The sequence below is a fragment of the Zonotrichia albicollis genome, chromosome 10, assembly GCF_047830755.1.
Source record: "Zonotrichia albicollis isolate bZonAlb1 chromosome 10, bZonAlb1.hap1, whole genome shotgun sequence".
Taxonomy (NCBI): domain Eukaryota; kingdom Metazoa; phylum Chordata; class Aves; order Passeriformes; family Passerellidae; genus Zonotrichia; species Zonotrichia albicollis.
In genome coordinates this window covers 26,204,666-26,231,949 of record NC_133828.1, presented here as the reverse complement: position 1 = coordinate 26,231,949, position 27,284 = coordinate 26,204,666, and the positions used below count along the sequence as shown (strand labels likewise).

Here is a 27,284-nt window from a genome sequence, read left to right as displayed (position 1 = left end):
GCATGCAGAAATTAGATATTTGCAGGTGCAAATGTCCAATTATACCACTTACTTCACAAATACCTAATCTGCATGCATATGCAAACTAGGCACACAGTTGTTGACACACATCATTAAAAATTAGGCCCTTGCTGTGGCACAGTGTAAATAGCTTGCCAGGGTACACACTTCAAATGTAGAAAGTATTGCAAAAAATAATTTCTGCACTATAAAGTCTCTATTAATTTTTAATGTTATCCACTGCTAATAGTAGTCTGAAAAACTCAGCAAATACAGAGAAATTTCTTACTAAAAATAACTGACATGTTCTGATGGTACATAAAAAAATTACAGTGATCTTTGAAACCAATTTATAACATATCTTATAGTCTTTAGAGTAAAGTTATTTAATCTGTGTAACATACTATGCATGAGGGGGAAAGAAAGTATTTAGTAAAGCCCATCTCATCTCAATCATTGCATGATCAAGTGACCATTATTTATTTGTGTAGGTATTGTGGACTGAAAAAATATTCATTAATTTGTACCCCAGAAAGTGATGGAGGACCTTTACTGCTGAACATGTCAAAAATTTTACTAATAAATGCATCAGCATGAGCAAAAAAAACCTCCTGGAAATGCCCAGGCCTGAATATGAATGTTAGCAAGGGCAGTTCATCATAGGTATGAATAATTAAACTGATCAGCCCCTATGAAAGCTGGGTGTAAATTATATTTTCAGATAGGCTATAATCAGGGATGTCCTGAAAGCATCCACGTGAATTTCCCATTACATTCTGAATTCAGTGATTGCAATGTGAGCCAAACAAAAATCTGAATCTAAACATCCCAAAGGACTAAATTCAAGTCAGGGTTTAAATCAGGATCCAGGTTTCATGGCTGGTCCCGTCTCTATTTTTAATCTGGTTGCTAGGAAACATGTTGTATTTTAGATTAGCACATTGTTAGAAATATCTGGCAAAAAAAGAGCACTTTCCTGACTTAGGGCGTTGTAGAAGGAACTAGCATTTACAGTAAAATTACTGCACTGATCTGATTTAATTAAGGTTTGCTATTTTTGTTTTTATTAACAGAAACTCCCAAGCAAGTTCAAGAAGATCTATGCAGAGTTTGAAAGCTTAATGGTGAATAGCAATAGATCCCTTATTCTATGCACAATCTGAGATAATTCAGTTTCTGATTTGAATTCCTTGATTCAGAACATTTTATATGTCCTTGTTTGACTTTAAGAAGTTTATGATCCCATTTTAGAGCTGCTAAAACAAGTATGTATGACTAATAAATTATACTCTTAGGAACCTACTCTGAGAGAACTTATGTACCACTCAAAGTTAATCTGGGAACTCAGAAAAGCTTTATCACTTGTTTTCCAATAGTACATATGGGAAATGCTCCTTTTTAAACCTGGATTTTTCCAGGCAATACATTTTACTGCTACAACATATGAAAAAATGGATCTGCGGTTTCTTTTATGAAGAATGTTTTTGTAATCATATCTAACCTAGGTATTTGGCATGAAAAAATGTTTGTGTTTAGTGGTTACATTCTCATTGTGTAACCAGTCAGGGAGAATGATAAAAGGTGTCTGAATTTGCAGATGCTCTTTTAAAGTCACAGGAAAAAAATAATGTTTTTAATAAATACCATGACATCTAAATTAATGTATATAGTGTCTTGATATATGTAATAATACATATTAGTAATTATTTGATTTCTCTTTTTTTGTAAGGATCCATCAAGAAACCATAGGGCCTATAGACTGACTGTAGCTAAATTGGACCCTCCGATAATTCCTTTCATGCCACTGCTTATAAAAGGTAAGCTTGGATGTTACCAGAATTATTAACTTGAGAGCTATTTGTCAAATATCTGAAGGATAACAGTAGCAGCAAGAAGAAGCAAAAATCAATCTCAGTGTGAGGTATGATCTTTTTCCATTATGAAAAGCATGATACAGACAAGACAAACTGCTTTTGTACATCTGAATATCCTACCTCAACTTTATTAGTCTAAGAAATGCTGCACATTAAAACCTAAATTTTTTACTTTACAGCTGCTACAATTTTTGTAAGGGTAGATAAAACATTCTGCTATTTTGTGTGGCCATGATTCAGAAATGGGTTTTCATGTGTTTTTTATTTCTATACAGACATGACGTTTACTCATGAGGGAAACAAGACATTCACTGACAATCTAGTAAACTTCGAGAAAATGGTATGTATGACATATTTGAAAGGAAACTTAAAAATACTGCCCTATTCACCTCTTCAAGAGTGAACTTCTCAACAGTGACTTTCAGGGCTAGGGAGAATGAAGGTGGGACCAAGACCTGGCAAAAATAGCCTGCATTGTACACAGAGCCTGGGGCCTCTGGTTTTCTGGAAAACCTCACAGAGGTGGAGAATAAACTGCCCACTGAGGCATGCACAGCCAAAATATTTCCTAGGAGAGGGAGCATCAGGGACAGGAAGCAGAGCTGTTAGAGACACTTTTTAACAGTGTGGGACCAACCTGTGATTTTTAATGCTGTTCCTTCAAACAGGCCTGAACTGCCTCAGGCTGGGATAGTTCTACATTGCTCCTTGGAGAATGAAAAAAACATTGCAAAGAACTTGCACAACATATATTTCTTCTTTCCCTTCACTAATGAAAGGAGATGTCTGTGGCTTGATTGCTTTCCTACTGGAAAGGAAAATCAATGATAAAAGGCTAGAGCATGCTCAAATCTGATATAAGTCCTGCACTAAGCTGTTATAATTTCAAACACCATTGTCAAAAACTGCAGGCAGGCAACCTTACATTGCAGAAGTCTCAACTGAAACTTGAATTTCTCAGCAGTGAGAAGACATTTTCTTGGTTGCTAAGATCATGTTCCTCATTAGTGTGGTTAATGACACCTGTATCTGAGAACCTGCATAGCCAAACCCAGCTATGGCATCTGCATAGGAAAACCAAACCTGACTGACTGCTCTGGCAGTCAATAGTAGAATCACAGGATCACTAAGGTTGGAAAAGATCTCCAAGATCCCTGAGTCCAGCTCTTAGCCCAGCACCACTGGGTTCCCCAGTAAACTTTGTCCCTGAGTACCACATCCACATGCTCTTTGAACACTTCCAGGCATAGTGATTCCACCACCTTCCTGGGCAGCCTATTCCAATGCCTGACCACCCTCAAAAGGAAGTTTTTTCTCATATCCAATCTAAACCTCCCCTGGCACAACTTGAGGCTGTTTCCTCTCAGCCGTTCAGCAGCCATGCTAGAGCATATTTCCTCTGGCACCTACATGTGCTTGTTCTTAGTAGTACAGTAATCAGAACCACTCCATTCCACTGGAGTTACATAACTCCAGTTATTTCCACTACACTGTGCAGGCGTTTGTCTGACCCTCTGAGCACTGATAACTGCAGAGGGGAAAAAAGGAGTGCTTTAAGCTCTTTAAAAAACTTCACAGGAAAGTGATCATCACTCTGAATGAATTCTCTTAGATTTTAATCTGTAGCTCCAGGACAGCCTTTGTCCTTGGTTGAAAATACCCCTTCACTAAGATGAGACATTTTGTAAGTAAATGGCAGTGCTAATGCCTGAGTGAGGGCCTGACCTCACTTTGCAATAATGGCATTCTGTAATTGCATATGCAGACTGTGTTGCCATCTCCTTCCAAAGGCCTTGAGCATGCTACCTGCAGAAAAGGACTTTTTTTCTGCACTGCCTGTTTTAATTAGGTATAGAAACAACAGTATAGATAGTAAATACTTTGGGGAACACAAAAGGGATCTCAGACTTGGTTGGAACCCCTCCAAACCAGAATGGATGGCAGCTGCATTGCTATGGCCATGGTTCTGTTGCTGGCTTCATCATCTCCACCTCACTTGGCCTGTTTACACCTCCTGAGCCAGAAGAGCCAGTACATCCACTGGCCTCAGAGCTCTGCGCTTCAAGCTCTTTATGCCTCATTTTGTGTGAAAGCCACTACAGGAGGGAGGAGCTCTCCTGTAAGCACTTCCCATAGACAGAAGTTCAACACAGGCTTGTCATTTAAGAATAGTTCTGCACCACTCTGTACCACATTTTGGCACTCCCAAAGCCAAGAGTGAATTTTATAGCAGCTTAAACTGATCTATATCTAAGTTTCTGGTCTGCTCTCTTTACCTTAATCTGCACATTGTCTTATCTTCAAAAGAATGTTACCCCCAGAAAAAGAGTTTACTAGTAGCACTGAAAAGTTTTAAATAACGTTTTATACTGCAAGAATGTAGTACCAGTAATCTGAGTTTTGTTAGTTTTCATTGGGAGAGGAATGTGAATCAGTTCATGCATTTTTGATGTTGCATATTTTTTATGGAATCAGTACTGTCTCATGTTCCTCAACTCACCAGAGATGGAAACATTCTCCTTTTTTAGTATTCTAAGCCTTTCTTTGGTTGGTATTTCACCTAAAAGCTCACTCTGCTTTTTCTCCAGGCCTTACTGCAAGTATATCTTTCGTCTCTTTATTGTTCTTCTCTAGCTCTTCCGCATGCTTCTAGGTGCTTTTACTGCCTTTCTCAACCCGTAGCTGTTCAGAGCAACCTGTATTCAAATTCCACCCACACAATTCGTTCAAATCCTACTGTGGACCTGGCAGTTTTTAGCTTTTTGCATGTGTCATCAGGTCAAGCGAAGAAGAAAAGCCTACTGTTAAACCTCAGTCGCTGCCGCCTACTTGCGTTAAGCTTAAAACTGTCATATCCACACATAATTGCCAGATATTAAACTGTGAAGACAAGACCACTCAGCCAGATAACTCTCAGGTAAATTCTCCTCTCTTTTAAATAAGTATAAGGCCAAGTTTTTGTGATGTTACTCTGCCATTTTCAGGAGAAAGGTAGGAACCAGATTTTTTCATAGGAATCATGTTTTGCCATTTGTTGTTGCTGTCTGTTTGTTCCGCTGCATGATGTTCTGTCATAAGCAGATGGAGATTCCTTAGAGTGCTGTTGGGAGCCACTCTTACTGATGTTTCTGAAACATCTTGGTTCTTTGGAAGATTGTTTACTTTTATGCTTGCTAAAGTTTACGAATAAAAATATCTGGGTAGTTGCCACTGGTGGTGCCACTTGCCACTGGAGGAGGTGGGTCCCTCCGACTCCCATGTAAGCACAGTGATGAAACTGAGAACAGCCTCTGGCATCACGTCTGCATTCTCACCACAGAGCCTGATCCCGACAGCTGATGTGCTGCTGACAACTTTATTCCTGTAACTGGCAGCCAAAAGTAGAAGTTTGATCTAGTGGCATCTCTTCAACTGAAACAGCTTCCTTTAAATCTTCCCTGTTTTGCAATGTTTCTGTTATTATTTATATTAAATGATGCATCCTAAAACATGCAGAAGCTGTCAGGCAGTGTCTGAGCCAGGAGCTCCCTGAGCGCCAGAAACAGCAAGGCCTGGTTTCCTAAATATTTGTGTTTCATGGCTGCTTGAGCTCTGCTCAGATCTCTCCTCGTGGCTGGGGCATGTGTTGTTTCTTCATGGCTGGGGAATTCTGTGTGAATAGGCTTTTGTCATAACATAGGAACTTGCACTACAGCCTTTTTCCTGAAGGAGACAGGAGGGCACTTACACAATCTTTCTCTTGTCCACAGCCATCTGTTTTCACAGAAAATTGGTAGGAGCTTTCTTGTGTTTGAAAACTCTGGGTTCTTTTTTCAAATTGAACAAAATTATCTAAGGAAGAAGGGAAAAACAGACAGATGGTGTTGAGCCACATTAGCCTAGTCTTTTTTAGCAACTCAAGCTAACAAAGAAAAAGACTGAGTCAATTTTTTCCTGCTACTCTTTCCTATATATTGATCTTTTCAGTGGTGGAGTGACAGAACTGTGGTATTGGCAGTAGTAAGGGGACATCACCTGCTGCTGCCTTTGTGACTGCCTGCTCTTTCTTTCCCTTCCCCATCTTCTGATCCCCACAGATGCCTTATCTGGAGGAGGCTGTGAGGAGTGGGAGGACAGGGACACCTAGCCAGGGAAGAGAGTAACCACATGTGGCAAAGTCACAGCTATGGGTAAAGAGGGAAGTTTGTAAACAGACCCATTTGGTTTGTGCAAGTTGTGGGTAAACAGTACTGAACATGTCAGAAATAGGTATGCTCTTAGTCTTTGTATTTGCACTGTGTTTGTGCTCTTTACTCATGACATTGCATGAAACCTTAAAATCCAGTCTGGAAAATATTATTTATGTATTTTTCAATAAGTAGGCAAAATTACTAAATTACTGGTCATTGTAGTGTAAGGCTTTGTCTTCAATAACAAACAAGACATGGTTTAAGAGAAGTCTTGAATGTCTTTTACTTATCTCACTGCAAGAAGCTGTTTCCACCATGGTGCTGCTCAGATGTACATTCTAGTTTGGCATATATGACAAGATACCAAACCACCTACATCTCTTCTCCCCTGGTGATTTGATAGTACACGTTAGTTGTAAACGAGCCTTCAGAAGACTCATCTATGTAATAACTGAAGACATATTTATTACAGAGGAGCAAACCTTTTAAAGCTTTTTAAATACTGTAGTTTTAGTTTGGAAGGTACATGGCAATATACACCATTTAAGTAACACTGCTTTTATGACTAAATATTTAGAAAAAATTTATAACTGCTTTCCTGGAATTAGGTCTTGGCACGGAAGGAAGAGAGAGGAAAGTGAGGAAAGTACTGAGCATGACTCTCTGTAGGAACAGGCAATATTTCATACTTTTGACCACTTACTGAATTGCACTCTGACTGCCAGTACAGAATTTTGTATTCATAGACAAAGGGAAGATTCAATTAATTGGGAACTTTATCAGTGCCATTTCTGAAATCATCAGAGAGCCTGAACAAAGATTACTTTCTGTGGCACCTTGTCCATATGACATTACCCAGCATTATCTCAGTAATAACACCTGTAGAGGGAGCAGAAGTCAGGAAAAAGCTCTGGAAGTGCTGACCTGCCATGGCAGCACAAGATAGTGCCATGGTCCCAACCACTGATACTTCTTTTTGTCGAGCCTCTTCACCCTTCAGGTGAGAAAAGAGGATTAGAGAATTTGTGCATATTTGTTTTCAGGTTTTGTGGAGATGAACAAAAGGGAATTCACACTCTTATCCATATGCAAAAAATGGGGGCAAACATTCTTTAATTTTTGTAACATAAAGATTATGCAAAAAGTGTGTGACTAAAGCCCTTAGTAGTTTTCAATAGCATATATGAATATTTATAATATTTAGCAACTTTGGTTTGGAATGGATTAGAAGATAATGTTCTGGCCTGCTGCCACAATTCCAAACTGTAAAACTTGAAAGGGTATTGTTGTGTATACACAGCATGCTGTAGTAGCCATTATTTATTATATTATGCAGTTGGTTCTATTTCAGAAAGATCCAAATTTAGGTTTGTATAGCTTTTTGATAGTGGTCTTGCTCAGCACTGTGAGTAAACAGAGGTTAATCTTTGCAGGCATTGACTAGAGGTAATCCTCTATTTGAAGAAAAACTGTAAGGAGCAGGCAATTAAACTTCCATCTGAACATTTTTTCTGTCCATGTTTCTAGTTTTCTTGCATCAATAGAAGACAATCTAACTTATCTACGAGATTTGGGAATGGAAATTTCACTTTGTTTCATTACCTGTTTTTCTATTCACTTTGTACCTTACAAAAAGGAACTGTTAGGAGCTTAGACATTATGAGACAGTAGAACAACACTTGGAAAAAAAGTAGTGTGAAAAGAGCTCTTCAAAGATGCATAATGCTTCAGAATCTCCCCATTGACTTGTGATGCTGTCTTTGGGCCACATTTATTCAGCCTTAACACTCAGTTCCTCATTGGTTTGTATTTCGTCATTGCCAGGATAATTCTGAATGCACAGATAGAGTCACATCATCCTCAGGAAAAGGCAAAGGAACCCTTTAAAATGAAGTCTTTCAGCCAGCTGAAGGAAGCCAGGCAGTTCAGCCTTTAAGTAGAAGTCAGACAAATCCATTGCCACTTCCATTTTTCCTTGCCTAGAAGAGCCCACATAACGGCACATTTGAAAATAGCAAAAACTTTTTAAAAAACCTTCACTACATACCCATATTTTTTCTTTCAGTACAGTACTGCATTACAGTATTTATTCTGGATGTTCTGCTTTTTTTGAGAACAAACTCCCCACAAGAGAAAAAAGAGTAAAATTATCCCAAAGAACACTTTTTTGGATAAATCTAAGTTTTCACATATGAAGCTAAATAATAATAACTCCAAAGATTATTATGAGATGAGGCTTCACAACCTAAATACTTACGGGTATGAAAAATTAGGGTGTGTATTAACAATCCATCTAGAAAGCACATCAAGGAAAACTAGCTATCTTCCTGAAAATGAAATGTTCTTAGCAAAGCTTCCTTTGAAGGTAGACAGTCTTGAAACTTCATTGTGTTGGCTGATGCAGTTCGGCTTTATGATCTCTCCTTGAAACAGTTATTGTAGATGAGTATTTTTTGCACTGGTATAAACCAAAATAGCAGCATCACATAACAGAGCCAAATATGAAGCCGCAGAAGTGGGAAACAGTCATTTTCATATGCTTGTGTTGTTTTGACTTACATTTGATTGGGTTAGACTGAAAAACCGACACTGTTGCGTGCAGTATGTTCTGTCCCAGCCCAGTTACCCTGACTATTTAAGAGGTTCCATTGAAGTCAGTGGAGTTTATTCACATGCTTAATGCTAAGCACCTGTGAGGATGTTTGCAAGGTAAGTGCCCTAGAGAATCTGCATAGTAATAGTGGCTTGAAGAGGTATGAAAATTACATTAGGATAAAATTTACACTTACTTGAATTATACATGTAGATACATGTAACTTTAGGAGCAACATAGCAGATCCAGATCTGGATTCCCTAGATCTTTTGGGAACGTGTGTTTTAGAAATAACATATTTTAGATCAGTTTCATTTACTAATACAAGGTGTAATCCACAAACATTTAGGACATCGTATATCAGTAGCGTTTCTTACGCCGACCAACCAACACATTTTTGTATGCTTGATGGTACATTAAACTGTGTGAGATTATCCACTGTGTGTGTAAGGAATGTCTTACATTGGTGCTTCCCATTCTGGAATGAGAGATTTCACAAGCTTAGTTAATTTGTAACATTTTCATTTAAGATTATAATTGTGATTTCATTTAAGATTATAATGAATTTAGAGGAGCATATGCCCCAGGCTTTCTTGTTCACTAGTAAGAGATATATAATTCCATTTTGTGAGATCTTATGGCTAACTAGCTTGTTAATCTCACACAAATTTTCCATAATGTCTGAAGCAGCCTGGTGAGAGTGGCTGTGTTAGAAGATGTCGCTGTGTTGGAACACAGACATTAGAGTCTGATAGGGAGTAGCATTTCCTCCCTCTATTTTTTTTAAACAAAAGAAACTGAAACCAATGTCCTTATTACAGGGATTGAATCAAACTATTTCACTAACTACTGAAATTTCAGTTTATTTGACATTATATAGAACAACTAATTCTGCCCCATACTGGTGGGTATATTACTTCTGTGGTGCTAATCACAGAAACCAGTTAAATTTCTACAGTCCAGAACTAATGTTTTGCTGTATGAATAACCTTAATTTATTTTCTTAAAATCTATTGTAAAATAACATCTGGTTTATCACAGCAAGTGTATTGATTGAAACTGAATTGAATGAAATGATGGGGGATTTTTTGCTGAAGAGTAAGCACAGCCAAGAAGGACTGAAGTGACTTCTGCTTTTTTTTTTGGTGAACTGTCAGTAGAAGGGTCCACCAAAAGTGAATCCACTTTTCAGGCTGAGTGAGATATACTTGTGCAAAGTAACACTGTGTAACAGCTCTGTTTATGAAACTGCTGTTTATGTGGCTGCAGGCCACAGTACTGACAGTGGCCTTCTCACCTGTGAAACGAGCATTCTGCCAGTGGAATCACCCTCATGTGCTTATTTACACTGTCAGCTTCCAGGAGAATGCATTTTAAACTCAAGTTTGTATAAAAGGTGAAAGCTCTTTAATTGCTGAATATATTCTAGAAATGGCCTTGCTGTTAGGAGCTGATAGTCTTTAAATGAACGTGTATATACTCCATGGTATTCCTTTTACTTTTTAATATGGTAAGATGTTATCAAAGAAATGCACATTGAAGGGGCTGATTTTCATTCTTACTTAGGGCCTTTTACAGCATTCAAGCAAGGGGAAGAGTTCTCTGAGCGCATGTAAATTATACTCATGCTTATTTAAAGCCTGTGTAAATGCAAATCACACCCTATACATTAAAGTAGCAGCATTAAAATTATATTTTCATTCATATGACTGCTTTTATTGGCATGTGTCTTCACACTCAGGCACAGAGGTGCTTCGTTTGAATGCTGATGAAATACGGTGCTTGTTCTCTGATTACATCCCATCTTTTCCTTCCAGCGCATGATTGCCAACACTGTCAGGACAGTGAAATTCTGCCGAAGCCAATCTTTCAGTAAGTGTGTTACAACATCTGTACTGTCAGCATTATCATCAGTAGCTACAGTAATTACAACTAATTCTGTGTGTACCAGAACTGAAGAGCCTGCTTTCCAGTGATTCTTCCATGTTTGGATCCTGTGATGTTTCACAGGGTGAAATATCCTTCAGGAAGCTCTAATAAACCCCTTCTCCTCTATCTCTTTTCCATGCATGTGAAAGAGCTAAATATCTGCGAGGTCTCTACCCATCTGTCATATTAGAACCAGTTGAAATTAGACACGGGATTCAGAAGTGGTTGAAATAAGTCTAGCAGGCACCAGCACACAAATAGTTGCTTGGATAAATGCTGTTTTAATATGAAACCAGTCTGGAGACATGACCTTTGTAAATGACATAACTGCATAAGGCGGTGAATTTAAAACCTGTTTGTCAGTATAATTACCAGAACTTCCTTGAGGCCATTTAAGATGACAGAGCTGTATGGTCTAACAGGCTTCTCTGTGGGTCTCATCCCATCGAGCTCCACTGTCAGTCTCAGTCACATGGGCATTTCCTCAGCACTTCATCCATTTTGACTCACAGTACCCTTCCTCCTTCTCGAACAACAGAATAAGTAATATAAAACTATATTTTTATAAAAATAGTTTCTTTCCATATGAGTCAAAGCTTAACTGTAGAAGATCTGTACAAATTAATGTAGAACAGTAGAAATTAAGAAAGATTTTTTTTTCATCTAAAATCTGGGTTTTTCTGACTTTGTGTCTTTAATTTTGATGTATTAAGCACAAGTGAGACCTGCACATACTTAGAAATGGAAGCAGATGTTCATTTTACATGATATAACAAAATGTCAGTATATAGATCTACTGGATCTAAATTCCTTGGGTTTTGTGTGTGTATGTGTAATGTAACGTAGATGTCTCAGTATAATTTTTAGTTGAATTTAAATTACCTAACACACATTACACTGTAAGCTGTTCCTATGGGGCTGAAGATACTTAGAATTTAACTAAGTAGTATTCCATAACTGCTGCTGGAGTAGGTATAATGTGGTTAAGAAATGCATACAGGTAGTGAATTCTGAGGCTTGAATGGGGCAGCCACTAAGCACTACATTGATACAAATATCTAAAATGAGAATATTACATGAAAAGAGGCTAAAATCAATTACAAAATTTTGAATCTGTGAAAGTTCCTGGTTCAAAAGCAAATGAGCAGCTTTAAATTGTACTTGTTAGCTGTATAATGTATAGCTAATGACTGATAAGGTGATATGTCAAATTGTAACCAAGGGCCATCAATTTTAGTAAATGTAGCCAAGGATGTCCAAAAGAAAAGTTAATTTGTGGGGGTAGTAACCAGAAAGACCATCAGATACGGAGAAAAGGTTTCCAAGAGAGCAATTTCTAAATATTTCCTTTTTAACTCGCCAGGATCTAGTCTTTCCTGTGACAGCTGGTAAGGAGTTGTGCATTTTGTTCAGGCATTTGTCCATTTACGTGTATCAATCCTACATCATTTCTCTTTCACCAGATCCTGAGGCAGCCCTAACTAATAAAAACCATCAGGATGTTCGGAGCTACGTGCGGCAATTAAATGTGATTGACAACCAGAGAACTTTATCACAGATGTCTCACCGACTGGAACCGCGCCGAGCATAAACATTTGAAGCAATGATGAGAAACGATCTTTTATCCTCTCAAGGTCACTTGTTAAGAACTTCACTTTCTCTGCTACTGCACTGCCACTACAAAAATAAGCAAAAACATACCATAAGGTCTTAGGCAACGCACAATGTACCAGCCTGCTGGAGAACTTTGGCTGAGGAAGAATTTATGCACTGTAGGTGTATGGGTGGCCATGTTGTGAACTGTTAATTCATCTTAAGGTGTAGTAAGTGATATCTCATACAGATTTTAAATAAAGGCGAAAGATAGAATAGTTAGTGGGAAATGCACAAAAACTTACAACAGTTCTAAGGTAGGTAGTGGGTTCTTCTCCCTAATTAAGAACCTGTATTTTATGATTTATACTTCAGGTCAGGACCAAAACTGATCGTCAGTTTAGCTTGCTCAGCTGCTCTTGACCTCAACAGAAGGTGGATATAAGGATCTGATGAAATAATGTAGGTTCAAGAGCGGTCCAAGGTACAGTTCCATTCAGAGAAGACTTACAAATATTTCCATTTTAAATACAACAAATACTAAGAAAAATTCCTAGTCTTAATCATACTGTCTACTACTACAAGCAGTGTGGCCAGAAAACTGACAGGACTGAAAATATTTGAATGATAAATAGCTTAATCAGTGTTTACATTTTACTTCCTTCTTTTTAAATTACCAATCAGGTTTTTACAAAATTCAGTTTAAAAGTAAGGTCATCAAAATCAATAGCATTAAAGGTAGCAAAGGACTGGTTCAAAAAGAGCACAATATGCACAAATGGATTTCAAGAGAATATTTTCCTTAAATATTAAAACCTTAAACTTCAGCTAGAATTAATCATGGCTGGTTAACACATCTTCTGATCTTACACATTTACAAATATCTTAATTTTCAGCCAATTGTTTGCACTTTCAATAGACTGTAAATAAATGTCAATTCATTATGTTCTAGAATATTTATTTATGTAATAGTTATTGTGCCAAAATAATTCTGGTTTATTTATTTTGTTTAGCATGTAATGAGAGTACAGCTTTTGTCTTCACACTCTGTGCATTTACATGTAGAAGTTGTGTGATCTATCTTTTCTGTAAATAACATGCAGTACCTTATTAAATGTAATTGCTGGAAAGGTTTAGTCACTGGCCTTATTTGCACTTTCAGCTTCATTCCTGCATAAATACCAATGCTGCTAATTGGCTGATATATCAAACTTGGCTTGTCATTTGCTGGGCCTCAAACCCACAGCTGGCCTTCGTGCGCTGAGATGGACGATGAGATTAAAGCCAGTCAGATCCATCCCTGCCACGGGGATGACGGTCAGGCAGTGACGCAACACCGCCGCCTCGTTGGCTCATTTGTTTCTCAGGAGAAAACATTTAAATTGGAAGGGTTTAAATAAAGAAGGGATATATTCTAAATTTTAGCTATCTAACTAATTTGTCCTTCTCAGTCACTAATGTAAGCACTACACGTTATCTTATCTCGGGCAGGATTTTACCTCAGGTTGGCAAACTCTAGACCTTGGCTAACAGGGCACTTGAGAGACCTCTGGGTTCGATGCCCATGGGGAGGTCTCTCAGGGCCTGCAGCCATGAGGGGAGGGGGGTCTGGCATGTGCCCTTTCCCCTCCTGAATGCTCCTGGGGATGGCTGTACTGCTGCTGGGCAAGCCCAGATGGCAGCCAAGTGCATGCCAAGGGAATGACGATGTTCTAATGGTAAAAGTCTTTCCTATTGCATTCACACTGGTTCTGTGCTGTGAAGCTGGATGTCATAAAAATTATTAAGCCTGAAATTAGAAGTTGCAACTATTATCTCATAATTAAGCTTCAGAGATGACGTCATTGATATAGTCTACATTTTGTTTTGGATGCAGCGCATATTATTTTTGGCATTGAGCAGGACTGTGTGGAATCAGTATACACATACAGATTTTTTAATCTATAAAAATAATTACATTCTTTTAGTCAAAACATAAATTCTGAAAAAGTTGAGAGTCACTGAGGAAATGCTGACAGAGTACCACAATCTGCTTGGTACCTGCATTCTGCAAAGGAAAGAATTACACAGTTAAGAAATATTCTGCAGCATGATGAAATAATTTATTTTAACTTTGCTGTCTGACTAGAAGTTCAAGATGATTCAGAGGAAAACCAGCTAATAATACAGAGACAAATTTGTGTCTTGTCATTTCAAGTGAGAAATACTTATTTCCATTACTGCTGTTTGATGAATATACTTCATATGGCTTTTTCAGAATGCAGAATCTTCCCAGAAGCAAAGTATGCAGTAGAATAAACTACAGGGACACAATGAATTCAGCAGGCATTTTTATCTTTGCAATCAATTGTTAACATTTCTGAGTTCATGATTTTATTTGTTCCAGGTTTGTTCCTATTGTTTGGACTTTCATTTATTTCTATGTTAGCTGGTTTATAAAGCTGCCAAGTTTTGGCTTGGCTCTGCGTATAGACTAATTCTTCATCTGTTTAGTATGTTTTTATCCCCTTGGTTTATTTTTCTTTTTTTCCTTAGAACTTCTAACTGTTTTACTTATTTGTTGCCAATAGTCTCTATCGTGTAGTTGTATCCCAGTGATACAAAGAGAGGTTTCATGGCACCTCCATGTCAACAAATGAATGCAGTTTACCTACTCAATGAAACAGGTATCTGACATTTTTTAATTTTCCAATAAAGGGTGCTGTATAAATAACAAGTGTTGCTATCTCTGTATCTAACTAATTCAAGTGGCTCAGATAGTTGCTATGGTTCTAATCACTGTCTAAATACCTAGAGATTAGATGAATAAAACCACCTTCTGGCTCTAGGACCTGTCCCGGCCTTCCCTTGCTCCCTGTGTTGACTTTACAACAGGAAGGCAGCTGCCAATATATTGCTCTAGCTGTAGGAAGTCTAAGCGACTGTTGCACTAGAGTGGAGAATGAATAGGAGCCCAAGAAACACTGAAATGTCAAAACATCCATCCTGACTTCACCCTGTGCTCGCAGTTGCGAGTCACAGCTTGTTCCTGCCTCACTGAGGGCACTGCCTTGCTGCTGACTCTCCTGTGGGTCTGCAGGCCTGGCTGCAGGGCGCTGGGCAATCCCCAGCCCTGCTCTGCTCATGGCCATCCTGGTTTAGGTGCACCACTTGGTCTGGTTTTGGCCCATGCCAGCTACCTCTGCAGGAGAGGGTCCAGCCATTACTTATGGGGGATCATGCAGCCAGGCCATGTCTAGGGGAAACCACAGAGCTGTCTGTCCTGCCTTTGTCTCGCCCCCGCAGTCCTCCAGTGGGACCCAAGGTGCTCTGCACCTCCATCACACCCACTCGCATAAACAGCACAGACACTACAGCACAGCCCCCTCCTCACTGCAGCACTGCAGGCTGAACAAACATAAATCTGTTCTAAATCCTAATCAGGATGAGTATGCCTGAGGGTCACAGGCCATGCAGTGCTGATATGGCTGGTCCCTGCTGCTTGGCCTCAGGGCCCAGAGCTCCGGGTTCTGTTTTATTTACTGGCAGAGTCATAACTGTAGCATGAGTTTTCAGATGAGATATGACCAGGAGGCAGTGTCCATAATAAATATCCACTGCTGGGGACCACTGAGCCAGGGTGGTGACACCTTGGGCATTTTTGAAAATGTTCTGCATTACAGGGCTCCACCATTGGCCATTTTTTGCTCATGTAGCAGTAGAAAACACAAGCTCTGTTTAGGGCTGCAGAGCCTAAAGAATCACAGGGTACAGCTCTCCCTACCCTGGCACATTTCACTATTGTTATTTTGTTAGGATTTCTTTTTCTCAATGACCAGGCCCAGTGCTGACAAAAGCAGGGAAGAAAGGTTAAATCCAGGGAAGCTTAAATCCTGTACACCAGGAGGCTGCAACTGTTTGGTAAAGGCAAAATTAAAAATATTTTCTATGGACATCTTGTTCACACCCAGTCGGCCGCAAAGATATAATAGTGACAGATAAAAGAATTCAAATGTATTTGCAGGACTCTGCAGATGGAGGGTTTGGGTTCTTTCTTCCTAGGTAAAATATTGTGAGGGCACATCGTGTACAAGATACAGGTACAAAGAGAGACAGAAACAAAATGCTTCTTTTCAGAGACACTGGCAAAGCAACCTTTTAAGTACAAGAAGTTTAAATATAATTTTAAAATCTTACAAAATAAGTTAGAGTGAAATCAAAAGATTTAACCTTCAGGGGTACAAAAAGAGATAATGAATTTTGCTTGGGAAAAAAATTAACAAAATTATAAATCTAAATTGTTAACACAGCTTCTTAGTAAGGTCAACTGCATAATATAGAGCACCTTAACCTCTTCCAGCAATTTTTAAACACCATGCAGCTTAAATAGACTACTTCTGAATTCAGCAGTATTTCTTCTGGGAGCTCTGAATGCAAATCAAGAGGTAATAGTAGAAGGAAATTAAAAGATGTGCTATTCTCATTTCATTTTTTGTACTGATAATAAGGAAAGCAGCATAGAGTGATATGGCAAAGTGAACCTCTAACTTCAATAGCTTTTCTTTCACTGTTAATCTGAAATGCATTACACTCTGCCTTTTCAAATAATCATAATGTTCCTTACTGTAGCCTGCATTAAAGTTTAGCAGGCATAAGCAGCAGCTGTCACCAGAGGTCAAGGTATTAGCAATCAAAGAAAATAATGACCAGATTAAAAAGTTATCATTAAAATTGCGAAACCAGAAACTTCTTTAGCAGCTTATCTTTGGAGCCCTGCATCCAGAGCTGTAGCTGTGCCCATGGATCCCCTGGCACCCCCAGATGTCTCCCCACTGCAGTGTGGTGGGGCTGGGCAGCCCTGGGCTGGAGGGGACCCTCACCTTTCTGCCTCCTCTCTTAGAAAGGCGCAGCACTGCCCCAGACTGATTCCCACAGGACAGAGAGCTCTCTGATGTGGCTGGTGGCTAAAACCTGACGTCACGCTTCTCACTGTGGTCAGTGTTAGAGGAGCACGCAGGGTACAGCACTGCATGCTTGTACCTCGTGCTGTCCAACAGCACAGAGAGTGGCTCCAGCCCCACCTGCCCTGTGCACTGCTTAGCAATTACAGCCCTCAGACATCTTCTTACTTGCGCATCCACAAAGGAGCATAATCCAACCATGGTCTTGGTGGTTTATGACTCGAGTGATGGGGGGACTGCTGTAGAAGGGGAAATTCTTAAAAGGGAAAAAAGAGCATGTACAGCTACAAAATCTATCACATCTAACTGCTGAAGGGTATTTCACAAAGGGTTGCTTTTTAATAGGCCTGGCACTCAAAGGTAATTTCTGAATTCAAAATAAACTCAGAAAGTGACATGATAATGCATAAAGAACGAATAATTACTGACGCAAATTGGAATATTTTTCTTGGAAACTCCATGTAATAAAAATGTGACACATGGGGGTACTGGTAAGAGCTTGACCTTTATTTCCTGGCCCTAATCCATTTGGGTCAGAGTGACAAAAAGCAAACCCTTTCTCACATGGTAGGGGTCAGCCAGTTGTGTTTAATTTTTTTCCTCTTTTTGCTTTCAAATGCAAATAAAGCACATTACCAATGAAAATAATGATTGTAAATGAATACCTCAATTAAAGGAAATTTACATAAAGATACGTAGGATAATGGTAGCAGTAGATATTCCAACATCCTAACAGACAATAATCCATTTCTTAATCAACTTCTGTCAATAATCATAAGCTTTCTGCTCTCCATGGTTTCCTCATTATAACACCACCTCTTGTGTTTTTAAATAGTTCTTTCTTCAGATGCTGTCCGAGCCAGCAAGTGAACCTGCTATCTGTATTTGCCGACTCTTTGTGTTTTTTCACAGGTGTACATTATTTCTGCACAGGACTACTGTCGGCAGCATTGTGGATGTTCTCAGATAACAGAGAGACAGTTTTGCCTTGGGTTTTCTTTAGATGTCCTCATTCTCTGTAGGACTGACCCTTGAGGGCTGCAGTACTGGCAGGTTGCTGTCTAGTGTCTGTTTGAAATACAACATTTCCTTCCATTTGTAATTCCTGCCCTAGTGTTTCTCCTGTTCCTCTTGTCTGGCATGTAACTCCTTTGTGGTGCTCCTGATCAGTCAGCACTGTTGCCAGAAACTAGTTACAGGCTTACAGGGATTTTTGTTTCCTTCCTGTCATAACCAGAAACTGTTAATAGTGTGTTTGTGTTTTGGGGGAGTTGATTACCTTTATTTGGAATCACAGGAAATGGGAATGAGATGATACAGCTAAACATATTTATCTATAGTAATGGCTTTTCTGAGGCAGTCTAATATTATGAACATTTCCTAGTCTTATTTAATCTCTAAATACAAAGAGAAAAAATATGAGATCTCCAATAGACAGATTTGTTTCTAATTAATGTCCAGTGGATTATGTAAGTAGCAAAAAAATGTAAGCTACTGTACACTACAGCACATCATTAAAAGGAGTTAATATTTTCTTTGTAATTCAAACCAATTCTCTGCCAATGGTGGCCAAAATTTTCATTATTCCAGTACCTGAATTTACTTTAGAAGAAAGGTAAATGACATAAATAATTTGGTAATAACTGGTTTTAATAAGGAAAATATGATAGTATGCTTTAAATCATTAGTGGAAAGTTCTGTGTTGTTATTTTCCCTTGGTGGTCCCCAGAGGTGGTGGAATCGTGCCTGCCTCTCCCCAAACTCTCTGTAACTGGGCAATCTATTGGGAAAAAAATTTAGAGAGAAATGAAGGGATTGTTGCTTCAGTGGAGCTTGGAGTGATGTGGATTAGAAAACACAAATGGGCACAGCTTCAATAAATTCAGTACAGCTCTAAAATAAAGAAAACATGTTAAACTGTATTACATTCTAGAGAAAAAATCCCCTAAATTAGAACAACAAATTAAGTCCATTGGACCAGAAAATTTAATATAAGAAGGAGTATGAGCTCTATATATATATATATATATATATATATATATATATATACACAATTAAAAGTATGTCTGTCATGAGCAGAATACTAGTGAGTGGATTACTGCTGAGTATAATGATCAGCTAAAAATTGTGGTGCCAGAAAAAGATAAGAAAATCACTTCTTTAAAACAATCGAGAATTGGATTTCTTGTTAATATTTTGCCATCTCATGGCTATCTCATTACTAATTATATTTACATTTTCGAAGAAGTTACATATTCTTTTTACACTGAACACATGCCTGATCAAAAGGCAGTGTACAAGCTGTAACACGCCAGATCTGAAAACCATTGTGCACAAGGCAGGTACTTGATCCACACCCATTGCACATATTCACATATTCAAATACATATTCTGCCACATGTCTCTATTTAATAATTCTCATCTATGTTAAATAACTGTGTGCTTAGTACTTTTACAATTAATTGATATTTAATAGTATATTTAAATTTCATGTTAAATATATCATAGAGGCACTTTCATAAAACCTTTATTTAAAAATTAAGAAAAAAACCCTCAAAAGGTAAGAAAGCAACAACTAAGATGGGTCTCATAGATGGATGATGGTTGGTACAAGCTCTTTCTTAATTTCCTGTGAAGGACAAGAAGAAGCCATTTCCCACAGGACACCAAAGACTGGGCTGCTGAAGCAAACAGGAATCACGGTCTCGGCTGTGCGAGCACGGGGACTGCATGTAGCGTCAGGCTGGTGTCTGTGGGTGTACACCCACCACCTCATGAATGGCAAGACTGCCTCTGGGCCACTTGCAAAGACAATTCCTTAGATTTTCCACTTGCTATCACCCAGAAAGTAAAAAGGTAGCTTATTTTGGCTTGCAGTTGTCATGCAAGTTGTCTTTTGGCGTGCAAGTTGTCTTTTAGTCATGAAACCAATCCTGCTAGTTATGTTTTGGGGTGTAACTGCAGAGGTGTGTGATTGCAGCATGTGTAGACATACCTGCACGTATTTCAGTCTGGAAAGCAAGCAAAAATAATGTAGAGACAGCTTTCAGGTGAGCCAGCTTTCAGCTCTACCAGATCCATCACAAACCTGATGGAATAAATGGCATAAACCTAGTGACACCATGTAGTTAGAGCTAACATTGCTCAAACTAGCTAGATTAACACTAGCACACACTAGTGCTACATGTTCTACAGCAGGGTGTACAACCTTCCCAGTATATCCCAGGCATGCCTTCCACCATGTTTTCCAGCCAATTTTTTAAGCTAGAAATGGAAGCAAGCCATAGCAACCAAAGAAGCAGTCGTTCTTCAAAGAAACTTCTGTGTTAAGCCTGAGATGAACTCTGGGCCAGTCTTGAAGGAGAATTGAAAAATACAGAGCAGGTGTCCACCTCCAAATTATCTGTCTAGAGTTTTACGTACAGTTTAAACTGGCATGAACCACTACACTGCTAAATAAGCACTTCAGGCTCCATCCCCTCTCAGCTGCATTTATCAGCCCTTGCTCCTTTCCTGCCTTTGTGCTGGCACAAGTCTTTGTGCAATTGCCTGATGACCTGCATTCTGCTCTGAGTGAAAACTGATTTGTTTTCTCTGCAGTAGCTTCTCCTGCACAGCTCAACTCCCTGTGCAGCCATGCAAACACCATGCTGGCAGAAGGTGAGGTGGGCAGCACAGCAGCAGGAACAGGGCTCAACAGGCAGGGCAGGGCTGTGCCTTGTGCTTTTGGCAGGCAGGATGATTTAAATCACCTGGACATATGCATGACACTGTATTTTCCATGTTGAAATGTGGTAAGACGTTATTACACAACCAGATCTCTTTACACAGAGATGTAAAGAGACAATTCATTTGAATCTTTTAAATTCTAAAAGTTGCTAGAACTGCCTTTATCCTTTGCCAATTTTTGTGGCTTTACAATAACTTTTGTTAGCTTTTAAATATTTTCTTTTTCTGCCTGTCCCATATCAATTGAAGAAGCCTGAGATTAGGATTGAGCTCTCCAGAGGTAACTTTTGAGTTTCTCTGCTTGAGTTTGCTGCCTCAGAAAGGAGGGAAAACATAGCACCAATGTGTTGGCTCACTGTTCTATACAGTAAGCCAATACACTTAAGAAATTGCCATTACACTGGTTTCTGATCTTTTCTAGCTATTTTTAATTTAATTTTCCTGATGATGGAAAAACAACTTGAAAATATCCAGTCTCACGAGCCAGAGGGGAGAAAGAGTACAAGCCCAAAATGCATGCTCGAAACCTTTTTGTAATAGTTTCAGCTTCACCACTGGGGTTGGACAGTCCTTGTGCAGACTTTGCTTTCTCTTACCTGTCCTCTACTAGAGCAGGTGCAATTACGGGATTTAAACAAGTGGCTTGTTAACACATTGCCTGGTGCAGACTCTGCACTCCTACTCTTGAAGTAGGAAATATTAACCACCCCCTCATTTCTCATGTGCTACCTGAATAGTTTATTTAGGCCCAGCAACCAGGGCTTAAATTCAGATATGGTAAATCCCTGCTCTACAGATAACACAGCCATGGAAAAAATGCCCAGACAAAGCACAGTAGGCAAGAGACCTCTGAATGCATGTGCTCAAGGAAAATGCCTATGAAACAGGTGATTTAACATTCAAAGATTCAAAATGAATTTAACATTCATTTTTTAATCATTTGACTAATTGGCAATTTCCTCTGGCAGGAAGGACAAACACTTCAGTTACAGCATTTAAAAGACTAAGTATGTGGTACCTCTCCTCCTCCAGAGCTTAGTTCATGTGATTTGTGTTTGATATTTGCGTGTTCCTGTAAAATGTGGCACCTTTGACTGGAGGTTTCTCCAGGCTCATTACATATCAGTTCATAAGAATGCACAAGCGCACTCAGATCAGACAAGAAGTGTCTGCAACTGCAGTATCCAGGGGAAGCCAAAGCATGCTGACCTCCCTCACTGCTTGTCCTGCCAATATTGAACCTTTCTGGCAGGCAAAAGGGGGTCACCAGGGCCTGCTTTTTGATTTTTTTACTGTCTTTACATGCTTTCTGCACTGAGTGCTTAAGGTCTTGCTAAACTTTACTCCTACTTTTATAGTTCAGTGAAATGTTTTATTTTAAGCACAGAAAGTATTAGTACTTCTAACAGGTATTAGTATTTAATGGGTATCAGAGGCTTTCTCCCATGTTGTATTAGCTGTGCTGAACTAATACAACATGGGGAAAACCTCTGATATCCATTAAATAATTATATTTCATTAATCAGTAAAGTGTTCTTCCATGATTCACCTTGATACCATACATCTTTGAGATGTACAATTAATGGATATGGTTTAGTGGGATGCTGCACAGCTCTGTGAATCGTGCAACACAACTGGTTTTATATGGTAGTTCTACACATGCATGTAACAACAGTCAAATATGAGAGAGAGCAAGGAGTTGCAGTTCTCCAAAGAATATAAAATCTCAATGTACAGTCAGCAGCAGATGACCTGGGGAGTTCAGAGTAAAGCAGTGCTAGGCACTGAGCCTTGCACGATAAATTGTATCATAAAGATGTGCTGTCACAGCCACAGGATGTGCTTACCTCAATAGAAAAATTGTTTGCTCCCCAAGTCTTTTGAGTCTCATCCATTAAGTGTGACAGCAGTAAGTTGTCTTATTGAAACAGTAATAACATGGTTCTATTTGCAAAAAGTTCTCTGCAACAGCAGAATGCCTCAATGCCATTAAAATGTTTGGATAAGAAGCGGTCTGTATGGCTGTTTCATTTCTGACCTGGGCAGCCAGGGAGTATGTACGAGGGATTGTAGGAGCAAACCTGCTCCCTTCCTATTCCTTGGGACCTCCAACTCCTCACTCACAGCATCATGGCAATCCCAAGTGACACCCAGGACTTAAATATGCTGCTTCTTGGGAAAACACCATCCCAGCCCCCATGGCACAAGAAAACGAGCAGGGGTTTTTTGTTACCTTCATCTGGTCATTTTGGTAAAAAATTTAGCAATACTACCGGTCACAGAAGCAGGAACCCTGGAAGGAAAAGCTTGTGCTTCCAAAGCTGTGGCCATGGCAATGCATCCCCATGCATGGACTCCCTCCACCTGCAGTGGCTGGGCTGCACCTGTCCAGTGGAAACACTCAAGAGAACAGGCCCTGCTCAGTCCAGAGGCTCTTCCCAAGTTTTGCACAGCAGACCAGCAAGCCAACAGCCACTCTTCCAGATGCTGACCTCCCTGGGCAGTCCAAGCCAGGACAGCCAACCCTGTCCTGGGGTACATCAAGGCAGAGCATCGCCAGCCAGGCAAGGGATGTGATTGTCCCGCTCTGCTCAGCACTTGTGCAGCCTCACCTCGAGTGCTGGGGGCAGTTTTGGGCACCACAATATGAGAAAGACACAAAGCTCTTAGAGGGTGTCCAAAGTAAGCCAACAGCGATGGTGAAGGGCCTTGAGGGGAAGCTGTGTGAGGAGAGGCTGAAGGCACTGGGTCTGTTCGTCCTGGAGAAGAGAGAGAGGAGACTGAGACCTCATTGAAGATACAACTTCCTCATGAGGGGAAGCAGAGGGACAGACACTCACCACTCTGTGGTGACCAGTGACAGGACCCAAGGGAATGGCCTGAAGTTGTGCCAGGGAAGATTTACATTGGATATTATTAAAAGGCTCTTCACATAGTGTGGGGTTGGGCACTGGAACAGGCTCCTCAGGGAAGTGGTCACAGCACCAAGCCTGACAGAGTCCAACAAGCGTTTGGACACTACTCTCAGGCACATGGTGTGGTTCTTGGGGCTGTCCTGTCCAAGGCGAGGAGTGGGACTTCATGGTCTTTGTGGGTCCCTTCCAACTTAGTATAGCCTGCGATTGTGTGATTCTGAGAAGCTGACGCTCCGTTCCGTTCGCCTCACGCCAGCCCCACCACAGCGCTCACGGTGTGGGTGCAGGGTGCGCAGGCCGTAAGGGGCCGTACGACAACGCTCCTGTCCCAGGCCGGGGGGGCCACGCTGGCCTCCGCCCGCCGCCCCCGCAGCCCGAGGCGCCGGCACCGCCCGCCCTGCCCCGGCACCGCGCCCCCTACAGGCAGGGCACCGCGCCGCCCGGACCCCCGAGCCGGCGGCGGCCGCGCCTCCCCGCGGGGCCCGGCGCGGAGCGCGGGGTGGCGCCGCTGCGAGGCGGTGCGGGGGCGGCGGCGGCTTCGGCTCCCGGCACCAACCGGAAGCGCGGGGGACGGAGCGGGAGACGCGGTCGCGCCGGTTGTAGCCTGCCTCGCCGGCTCCGGGATCGGCGCCGCTCGAGTCCCGCCAGCCCGGAGCCCCTCGGGAAAGGTGAGGACGGCGAAGCGCCCCTCGCGGAGGCAGCGCTTGGGGCGGCGGCGCGGTGGGCGCGCATTCGGCTGGGCGGAGGGAGGCGGCGGGCAGCGGGCCGGGCCATGGGTGTCCCCTCCGGGTTTGACGTTCCTCGTGCTGAAGCAACTTCAGAAGCCCTGTGGAGGGAGGCTGCCGGCCGGGCACACGGGCCTGACCTTGCGTCGCCTTGGTCCCGCCGCGCCGGCCGAACGCTCCCGTGGTCGGCGGCGGCCACGTTTGGCCGCGCAGTGGGACGGGGGTCGGGAGACGAGCCGTGCCCCGCCGGGAGGGCAAGACAGGGCAGAGCGCAGCGGTGTCCGCCGAGCGACAGCCGGGCAGCACGGCCCCGCGCGAGAAAGGCGCTGCCGGCCGCGGCCGCCCGTGAGGACGGGCAGCGGGACCCGGGCAGCGGGACACGGGCAGCCGGCGTCCGGCCGGGGCTGCTGCGCTTGGCCACCCCTGCGCTCTTTAGAACGTCTTTCAAATGCGGCGCACCTGCTGCATTTTGCTGTTGTTTTGGGCATAGAATCCGTCGGCTTGAGATTTTATTCCCTTCGTTTTCCTCCTTTTTTAAAGTAAGCTGTCGTTGTTTGGTTTTGCTGTGTTTGCTTAAGTTAGCTCGTTTCCAGCAGTATGATCTTTTATTAAGCTCGCGTGTGTGAGCTATCTATTACCCTGTATCCAGCATGCTCTGCTGGGAGTTTTAGCGACAGAGCCATCGGGAAAGCCATGGATCATTACTTTTTCTAAGTTCCAGAAGCAGAAATAATTTGAAAGCACTGGATTAACTGGGTCACTGCCCGAAAACATCATAGCTTTCTGCAGGAGGCATGTGGTTAGATGTTTTCAGGACTTTGTCCTGGAATTGTAAGTCCTCTGAAACCTACTTATTTTATCTAGCCATAATGTGCTTCGCAGACCGGTGGCATTGTGTTAATAATGGTAACCCTGGAGAACCTGGCTCACTGTGAGGGAAAGACAGAAACATGGACAAAACTGAGGCCCAGGTCCTGCAGTCTGGCCTGTGCCAGGACCAAGCGGTGTGATGGGCCTGGGTGCAGCCTTAGCTGCCTTGTCTTTCTTGAGAGCTGTTGTGTGTGTACTACCGGCAGCATCACTTACAAGGTATAGTGTAAGTGAAGTGACCACTTTAGGGCATTTCTGAGAGAAAATGTTTTTTATTCAGTGTGAAGTCTTTATAGCCTTCAGTCTCTGCCAATGACACAGCTTCACTTGTAAGTGATTCTTTTCCTAAGTACTCAAACCGTTTAGGTGGAGTTGAGCCCTTTTTTTTGTTGCAATGGTTACATAAATTAAAATAAAATTAGAAATGTTATTAATGGAAGTTATGCAGAATTCTTAGGTTCTGACAAAGGACAGGCTCAAATGTTGTTGAGTCTGTAACTAAGGTAGGTAGAGCCATTCCTCCAGTCTCACCATCTGCAGGACTACTACTCAGTCTGATTAAGAAAGTTTAGGAGTTGAAGGGGTTGTTTGCTTTATTTTAAGTCATTGGGAGATTAGAAGATTACAATATATTTAATTTGGATTTGTGCTTGGAGTTTGTTTACATCTTATCGATCAACAGTTCATTATATGATTAAGGGGTTTTTTTTATTTATAAAAACTTTTTTCTGCTGCATGTTTTGTAGCTCAATGTCACTAACTCCTTTTTTGTTTTCCATTTGGACAAGACAATGATTAACCATGTTTTGGTGTTTGAGAGTGGGGTTTTTTTGTTGGACACTTTAATTTTTTTTAATATATATTTTTTAGACTGTATAAATATACTGCTGAAAAAATCCAGGTTGGTATGCTCAAGGACTGCAGGCCTTGTTGGATACAAAGGATGATTTGGGTCTAAAAATGGATGGTCAAAGATCCTGAAAGCAAATGGGCTGTTTTGCCAAATAAGGAAACTTGGCACATTCAGCTGTGTATTTTAAGATAGCACAAGTGTGGTGTGCTACTACTTTATTGGCAATATGTTGGCATTGTGCCTTCTTGCAAGAAGCACTGAATCCTACTTTGTGGAACCACACAGTAAAGCAAGGGGCAGGGAGTTGCATGGTTGTTTCCCATAATAAATTACAAAGGCTGTTCCTGCAGTAATTGAATACTTGAGCAGCGTCAGGTGCACGTGCAAGATGAGAGATGCAATTTTCGTTTTGCAGCCACGCACTAAACAAAGTATGAGTTGCAGTTACTGTGCAATTTGTAAATTATTTCCCCTCTCCTGTCTCTAAGTCCCTCAAGTGGAAGCTGTGTGTACTCTGGGAGCAGTAGCTGAATGGTCTTCTGTTTTGTACGTGAATAAAGCAGAGTGTTGGGCGTGGCAGCACTTCCCCTACATTGCAGTTTGTAGGGGGCTGGGAGGTGGAAGTGAATGTGCTGAGTTCTTCCAGTGTTGCTGTGCCAAGATGCTGGGCAGCCTGCAGCAGGGTCCTGCGTGCCTGGGGGGTGCCCTCACCTTGGGGGCATCTAGAGGAAGCAGCAAATGTGGGACCTTCGCAGGGCCAGGACCCTCACATGGGTTAATCCCCTCAAGTGCTGTAATCACAAGAAGCTAGTGGTGGTGGATGGTTTCCTACACCTGCATCACTGGTGTACTGAACTGAGCTTGGGGTGACATAATGTGGTGACTTCGCTTGCTGCGAAGTGACTCTGTATAATAGTCCTGACACGTTGCGTATTATTGTCAAATAATAATTTCAAATGTTAAACACTGCCAAATGCAACTCAGATCTCTTACTTTTTGGTAGGAAATGAAGAGCTTCCAACAGCACGCTCAAATATAAATTACTATGTGGAAAACAAAGAGCCAGGAGAAGATCTTGCAGATGTTGCTGCAAG

General features: G+C 41.2%; 2 protein-coding genes across 5 annotated transcripts in view; both read left to right on the top strand.

Moving 5' to 3' along the window:
- RAPGEF4 (Rap guanine nucleotide exchange factor 4) overlaps nt 1–14,874 on the top strand; it is a 141,819-nt gene extending 126,945 nt beyond the window's left edge. For all 3 annotated transcript variants that reach the window (XM_005484068.4, XM_005484069.4, XM_014265054.3), the window contains 5 exons: nt 1,074–1,124; nt 1,730–1,817; nt 2,150–2,214; nt 10,454–10,508; nt 12,029–14,874. In XM_005484068.4, the coding sequence (XP_005484125.2) occupies nt 1,074–1,124; nt 1,730–1,817; nt 2,150–2,214; nt 10,454–10,508; nt 12,029–12,156 (387 nt within the window). In that variant the 3' untranslated portion in view covers nt 12,157–14,874. The remainder of the gene's footprint in view (nt 1–1,073; nt 1,125–1,729; nt 1,818–2,149; nt 2,215–10,453; nt 10,509–12,028) is intronic.
- Nucleotides 14,875–24,270: 9,396 nt separating this feature from the next.
- MAP3K20 (mitogen-activated protein kinase kinase kinase 20) overlaps nt 24,271–27,284 on the top strand; it is a 90,113-nt gene continuing 87,099 nt past the window's right edge. For both annotated transcript variants that reach the window (XM_014265055.3, XM_005484071.4), the window contains exon 1: nt 24,271–24,410. The gene's annotated coding sequence lies outside the window, so the exon portion shown is untranslated. The remainder of the gene's footprint in view (nt 24,411–27,284) is intronic.